At 40.1% G+C, this 8057-nt stretch overlaps 1 protein-coding gene across 1 annotated transcript in view; it reads left to right on the forward strand.

Moving 5' to 3' along the window:
• Positions 1–8057, forward strand: part of ap2b1 (adaptor related protein complex 2 subunit beta 1) — a 59124-nt gene that overhangs the window by 42347 nt on the left and 8720 nt on the right. Inside the window, exons 17-20 of the mRNA XM_084320705.1 lie at positions 249–394; positions 5128–5257; positions 6386–6470; positions 7296–7382. Of these exons, the coding sequence (XP_084176831.1) occupies positions 249–394; positions 5128–5257; positions 6386–6470; positions 7296–7382 (448 nt within the window). The remainder of the gene's footprint in view (positions 1–248; positions 395–5127; positions 5258–6385; positions 6471–7295; positions 7383–8057) is intronic.

Below are 8057 nucleotides of genomic sequence, written 5' to 3' on the forward strand. Positions count from 1 at the left end.
TTTCTGACCATCATTTACATTTAGTTAATAATTTAGCTGACACTCTTATCCAAAGTTACAACTTGTGTTCAAGTTTCAAGTTTGTTTATTAATTGTCACAACAAAATACAGAATACTTTATGATGAAATGCTTGTTTCTGTACAACAAGTCAGCAAGAGTACACCGTCAAAATGGATAAGAACGTGGTGGAGAGAGATGCGTCAATCTCACTTGTGTTTTCTTCTGCCGGTTTATTGTCTGGCTGTAGGTGTGGCTTCCTGCAGTGAAGGCCAAGGGGCTGGAGATCTCCGGGACATTCTCTCGCCGCCAGGGACACATGTACATGGACATGACCTTCACTAACAAGGCTCTGCAACACATGACCGACTTCGCCGTCCAGTTCAACAAGAACAGGTCAGTGAAAAGGACAGGGACAGACAGGGGACACTCACACTTTATTTACAGTATGTCCACATAAATAGCAAACTTTCAAAGGACATAAATGTTGTGAATGCAGTCAGATATTAAAGAAATCTGTCAGTTACCTATAGATATGTTCTTACTTTAGGCCTATTGTTTATGTTCCAAGTGTTATGTCATCTGAAATAAATGCAATGCTATTTAAAACAAAATAAAATAGCATAAAGGTGTCTTCATTGTTTAGCCACAGTTTCTATAGTTACAACAGGGCTTTTACACTAATATATTTCAACTGTATTCTATCTTAACTCATTGGACGCCAACCACGAGTATAGTCGAGTTAACGCGCCGACGCTTGAGCGCCAATCACGAGTATAGTCGGGTTTTAATCGTTATTTCTTTTATTAGCGATATCCATTCATTTTCATCCATCCAACCTGATGTTATCGTTGGGGATGGGTCTGAGCTCGCAAAAGGGCAAATACCGCCGTCTATCGTCTCCCGGATGGTATTGCACAGCATTGGATTGGATTGGCTGGGGATGTGCATAAAAAAAATAAGTCCGGACCGGGTTTTGCTTCTTGGGCATGCAGTATCGTTGTACCACGTTGACTGGGGGAACTGGGAGCAGCGTGGATTATGTGTTTTGGACTAGTAACGTTGGATCAATGGACGCGATCGATATTTGGAATGGCGATCAGGAATTGGATTAATCTTTTTACAGAACATCTGATGTGAGGTAAGGACTCTATGTTACGAGTCTTGGGTTAATCAGATGTTTTTTTCATAGCGATCACAACGTGTCTGTGTGTGTTTGTGTGTGTGTGCGTGCCGTTGGCGCTGAGCAAGGCATGGATTAGCGATTTTTCAGCCCGCTTTTGTATCGTGCATAAGGACACATATACTATAGATAATCTAGCGTTTATTTGAAAACTATTCATAAATCAGCCGAAAAATTACAACGTGTTTTGTGTATTCCACTAAAGGGCTATTATCACGTATTTATCTGGAATTACTAGAAATCTCCAAAACTATACTCTTATTCAAAACGGTATAAAACGGAAATGTACCGATGAAAAAACAATCCGTTTCGTACATGTTGACTTAGGGCTGGGCGATATAACGATAACGATAAATATCGCGATATATTTTAACCCTTTGATCGCCGGGGTTAAATTCATAATTTACCATCCCTCGCCAGCCCTATTTAACATGGAGAAGTTCCCCTTCTTTGCAGGGCTATAACTTTTTAAATTGTATTGCTAAATTGACATTACCATGGCCCATTCAAAGTCCTATATCTATTGTTCAGGGTGTAGCAACGTTATACTTTTTCATTCACATATTCATACTAAAATACGGTCTAAAGTATAAGTATGTTTTTATCGTTTTCTGCAGCTTTCTCCAGAACGTGATTTATAGCCCTAAATGCATTATATTGATGATTGTATACAGTTTGATAGCAATCGGCGCGAGATAAAAAATTTCAACTGGACGTGGTTCTAGAAGTTACTACGTATGATCTGATGTTGGGCGGGGGGGTCGTTTATAATTCCGTGGGCAACGTTATATCATTCATCTAGTGTGGGTGATATGATCATTGGAGCAGTTAGTATAGAAGACATTACAAAATAACGCTGAAACTCACCGTAGCTTCCTCTCGCCGTTGGGAGATGAGCGTGGAACAGAATTTTTTCTATTATGGGATATAGAAATACCCGATCCATTTCCAGGTTGTATAATAGTATATACGTCCAAATCATGTTGTTTATCGAGTTATTGGCAACGGATCGATATCCATTGTGTCGAGCTCGAGTCCCGGGACCTATAGCGAGTGACCGGACCAAATTGAAATGAGCACCAACTTCCACTTCCCTGTTTCTTCCCTGGGCGATCTGCCGATCGGCCACCAGATGGTGCTCTTGAACCGTTAGAGAGTTGACAGAGGCTCACCAGTACATATAATGTCTCCGGGGGAGAAATATGATTTTGATCACAGATTTTTGAAATATTGATATCAAAGACGCTGTACAGCGTCATCGGCAGAATAAGCATGGCGGGGAATGACGTGTTTCAGCGTCAACGGCGATTAAAGGGTTAATAATCGATATCGGGATTATTATTTTTTTGGACCTGCAACAGGGCAGTTTTAAAACCAGAGACAGTCTTGACTTTCTTGCTTGCAACTTAAAGTAATTGCTTTGCTTGTCCAAATGACAATACTGACCAAATTGAGATTTCTTTTTCTCTTGTCCATTTATTTTGTTTGCTTTCTAATTTAAAATACAGTTTGAAACCGTCTGTACACAGTAGGCTATGTGTGCTAGCAGAGCTAGACTCCAGTCACGAGTCACGGTGCACATGTGCGGTGGTTTGTCCACCAAAAAAGCGCCAAAAGATAGAAAAGAAACTAGCAGAGCCAGAACTGTTCAACTCCCCTGGAGCCACAGCCAGCAGAGAAGCCGGTTTACTTTAGCTTTTAAACCAGCTGCAGCCTGAGAACTGGAGTGTGAGGGGATGTAACACTAAAGATGGCGGCAACGACAAAGAATTGCTGCAAAATAAACATACATCTGTTGTTAAAATTAAAAAAATAATAATACTTATAACAATTTCGATAATTATCGATATCGAATGATATGATAACATTATCATATCGTTATCGCGATATGATTTTTTGCCATATCGCCCAGCCCTATGTTGACTGCAAGCAAGTCATTGATAAGCGACGGGTGTATTAGACCTATAGCCATAATTTAAGATATATTTTAAGCACTCGCAAATTTCCCCGTCCTCCCATTGATTAAAGCGCTGGCGTGCTAGCCCTAATTTGGTCATATAGGCCTGGCGCTGAATGAGTTAATGTCCATGTTTCAACTTCCTGGAACAGCTTGACTTCCAGCTTGAATTTTGTATTGTGTCAGATAGGGGTGGACGGTATAAACGGTATACGGTATAAACGGTATGAATTTGCTCTACGGTATGGATTTTGACTATACCGTGTAACCGGTAGAGCAGCTCTAAAATAGCAATGACGTCGTCGTCATGTAACCACAGCGCGACTATTTCAATCGCATTTGCCCCTAAAAATAGATAGAATTAGTCATAGATAATAGATATGTGCAAACTGGAAAAAGTTATTTAGGAGGCTTCGCGCAGTGGGCGCACTGGGCGTGTCAACACGCAATTGTCATTTCATAATAAACACATATCACCGCGGCGCACAGCAAGTTTCAATTTCAGTTCCTGGCATTTTTAACCAGTGGAGAAAGGTAAGAGATCTTACCTATCGTTTTTCTTATATGAATTATTCTACGTTAATAAAACATACCTGGTGATCAACTACAGTTTGCTGTAAACATTATGATATGTGTGTAGTGTTATGATAACGACGGCTGCAGCGGGAGGAAGGCTGCAGCAGTGGATTTGCGAAATAGCATGCAGCTGCAGAGCCGCAGAGCCAGGGGCTCTTTCAGGTCTGGTCACAGGCCGCTCAACAGCGCCCCCCCACCCAACGGCTGAATTGACCTGAAAGAGCCCCTGGCTCTGCGGCTCTGCAGCTACATATGCTTCTAGCAAAATCCAGCATCCAGCCCTGCTGTTTGCAATGGGAGCAGCACGGAGTCTCGACTCGGGACTTATTTTATTTGGAATATAATGACTTTATACGCAAAAGTAGCCTAGTTTTAAGTTAAAATATTATAAATCTACATGCCTTGAGGATGTCATTCTTTATATAGCCTGCCTATCAGGCAAAAAAAATTATTCTAACGGAAACACTGATACCGTGATATATACCGTTACCGTCTATGCTTCAAATTATACCGTGATATAAATTTTAGACCATACAGTCCACCCCTAGTTCTGTCAGATTCAACCGTCCTAATGTCTTGTTTATAACATGAGATCTATGTGTTTATCCAGGAAATCAAGGTTACTCTATTGCAGTGGTTCTCAATTTTATATAAAAAAAAAACTAAAAAATCATATATATATATATATATATATATATATATATATATATATATATATATATATATATATATATATATATATTTGTATCCTATTTTTCTATTTTTCTCCCATCCCAATTCTGCTGTGCCAATTCTCCCCTCCCCTGTCTTGAACGTTGCTCGCATATGCCCCCCACTGGCCGGTTGTAGGGAGGATAGAAGCCTTGCATCACGTGTCCCCTCCGATACACGAGGAGGCAGCCTGTCACATCTTTTCACCTGCCAGCGCGGACTCTCATTGGCGAGGTGTAACGTGTGGGAGGCTCACACTACCCCCACCATTTCCTGTCTCTGCTGTGCAGGTGTCCCCAACCGACCTGTAGGAGTCGCTGTCCACAACGTCCAGATTACCACCCATCGACTTCCACCCGCTAACTCTGCCAATTGAGTTAGTATGACGACTGGCCCAAGCCGGAGGCAACGCCGACAGCCGGAGTCGAACCCGGTGTCTCTTGCGTTGGTGACGAGCGCAATATACGCTGCGCCACCCAGCCGCCAAATCATATTATTATTATAATTGTGTAGCCTATTTTCTTTACGCCATGTGCTCGAAAGACTCTACTCCACTCACAGTTGTGCAGGAAACAAAACAATACTGTGGCAGCTCTGTGTGAAGCGCCACGGTTAGCCACTCTGCCCCTGGTGGCGGCTCACAGGCAGGGCATCTATTGACAAATTTTTTTCTGTCCTTGTTTTTGTTCTCTCTGCCTCTAGTTTCGGGATGATCCCCACCAGTCCTCTACCTATCCACACCCCTCTGATGCCCAGCCAGAGCATCGAGGTCTCTCTGCCCCTCAACACCGTTGGACCAGTTATGAAGATGGACCCGCTCAATAACTTACAGGTATAGACACGCCGGCCCACCCCGGCTACACTTGGAATGAGAAGTTTGAGGATTCACATACATCTGTGTCAAATGGGGGTACGTGGGTGCACTGCAAGGGGTATACAAGAAGATATTCTTCTAAAAGGAAAAATATTCTGAAGTAACATTGGAATATGATGCTATTTCTCATGTTGCAACAAGGAATTTATAATGTATATGTCAGAGCAAAGGGCCTTTGTCTGTTGACGTGATTTATTCACATCCATCCTAATACAGCTGTACAAAAATAGAAGGGAGTCGAATAAACTGTCCAGATGAAAGCGGTTGGTCAAAGGGACACATGGCAGCGAAAAACAACTAAAAAGTGGGCAGACGAGCCAAAGAAGCTTGAGAACCACTGCAGTACATTATACTTACAGCAGAGGCTCGGGTTCTTAGCTACGTATCCAGTGAGTTGCCTTAGCCAGAAAAGTTCATTCATCTACAACAGTGGTTCCCAAAGTCGGGGTCGCGACCCAAAGGTGGGCCGCGAACAGCCACGAATGGGCCGCGAGATGATTTAAAAAAAAAAAAAAAAAAATTATTTAAATTTTTTTTATTTAAATTTTTTTTGTCAGGCCACTGAACTTAGAAGCAGGCCAGGACAGTGTTTCTAGTTGTATTCTAAAATTCTATTCTAAAATGTGACTATATGGTTTTATATTAACTTAATAAATAAACAAAAACGAAAAATCTACTTATTTCAACGAACATTTCAAACTAAATAACAGATTATGCACATAAAATGCTGAAAACAACCGAAGCAACAATAGTATTTTAATAAGGCTATTATTATTATCATTATTATTTTGCAACAAGTTAGCCCTCTCATAAATAGCACATATAAATGAATAACTAACTTGAACTAACTTAATAGGATTGAAGTGATATTTGGCTTAAAAAATCGGTCGCCTGACAAAAAAAAAAAGAAAAAAAAGCCCGACGATGTGCATTGGGCCGCGGCTCTCTGACGCCTTATTTTCTGGGCCCTGGCCTGAAAAGTTTGGGAACCCCTGATCTACAACATAGAAAACATGTAATGTCACGTGTAACATGTCACATAAAAAGCGTGATGTCACAAATGTTTTTATTTCTCCCTCATCGCAGGTGGCTGTGAAGAACAGCATAGATGTCTTCTATTTCAGTGGACTCATACCTCTCAACATATTCTTTGTGGAAGATGGAAAAATGGGTACAACAATTAATCACACAACCCTAAGAGAATGTGTTATTATTACATGTATGTTCACCACATGTGGGAATCTTTTTGAATATCACAACTCCATCCTGATTCTTCACAATTCCAATTTAAAATGTAGTCTCGCTTTGTTGTGATTAATTAGGCAGTTCCATAGATTCGTTTCTAGATTGCTATTAACCTTTGTGTTACAAAGCGTTAGTCTTTCTTGGCTAATTATTTATAAGTCATGAGAAAGTTGAAACCATACTGAAAAAACTGAATTTGGAATTTGTAAATAGTAAATTTTTGATCTTAGAAGATCAAATCTTGATTCTCTATTTTGTCATGCCCCCCCCCCCCCCCCCTCATATATATATTCTTACTTTAGGTTCTGCCCCAAAAACGAATGCTGATTTATTTTGCCCATTTGCCCAGAATTTGAAACTGTAAACCTCTTAAAAAAGAAAGAAAAAAAGTATTACTCCAACTTTTATTATTTCTTTCCAACAAAAGGAAAAGGAGACAATATATTTATAATATATAATATATCTATTCCAACATAGATACCCATACAATATATATACATATATATAAAGAATCATAATAATATAATCAAATAAATATAAATAAATAAACGGAGACAATTATGTGTGCTTTTTGGTTTGAGTTAATGAGTTTGAATTTAGCAGCATAAGGTGGTGTGCAGCCGAGTGTGAGGCAGCAGGGCAATGCTCATTAAAACTACCCTATCTAGGTAAATAAAGGTGAAAGAAAATAATAATAATAATAATCTGTACATTTTACATGCTATTTTCTTCCTGTCTCCTCTCTCCACAGAGCGACAGGTGTTCCTGGCTACCTGGAAAGACATCCCCAATGAGAACGAGCTGCAGTACCAGATAAAGGAATGTCACCTAAATGCAGGTAGGTCCTCATGTACCTGCTCTCTCTCTCTCTCTTCTCTCTTCTCTCTTCTCTCTTCTCTCTTCTCTCTCTCTCTCTCTCTCTCTCTCTCTCTCTCTCTCTCTCTCTCTCTCTCTCTCTCTCTCTCTCTCTCTCTCTCTCTCTCTCTCTCTCTCTCTCTCTCTCTTCTCTCTTCTCTCTTCTCTCTTCTCTCTCTCTCACACACACACACAAAGAATTATTATTATTATATATATAAAGTATCATCACATATTCCATTCATTTCTCATTAACCGAGAACTTCACTCCTTCCTTCACTCATCCCAACTGCTCTCTTTCCTGAAACCTCTCTCTTCTTTCTCTGTCTGCATGCATGTCCTGGGATACCTCTGTCCCTCCCCTCCCTCTCTACCCAAGACAGACCTCGTATTATTTCAACAAAATGACGGGCTGCTCTGTGGCAGTCATAACACACAGCTCAGAAGAACATGGGCCACACTCGCTCAGGTTTCACAGTAGTTGTAGGTGACCCTGTACTGTAAAGTGTTGTTGGAATCCTGGTAGCGCGAGTCAAATCTCTTTCGTTTTTTAAAGATTTTATTATTATTATTATTATTATTATTATTATTATTATTATTATTATTATTATTATTATTATTATTATTATTATTATTATTATATAAACGTTTTCACTGG

This window comes from Notolepis coatsorum, assembly GCF_963971535.1.
Source record: "Notolepis coatsorum genome assembly, chromosome: 8".
NCBI classification, from domain to species: domain Eukaryota; kingdom Metazoa; phylum Chordata; class Actinopteri; order Aulopiformes; family Paralepididae; genus Notolepis; species Notolepis coatsorum.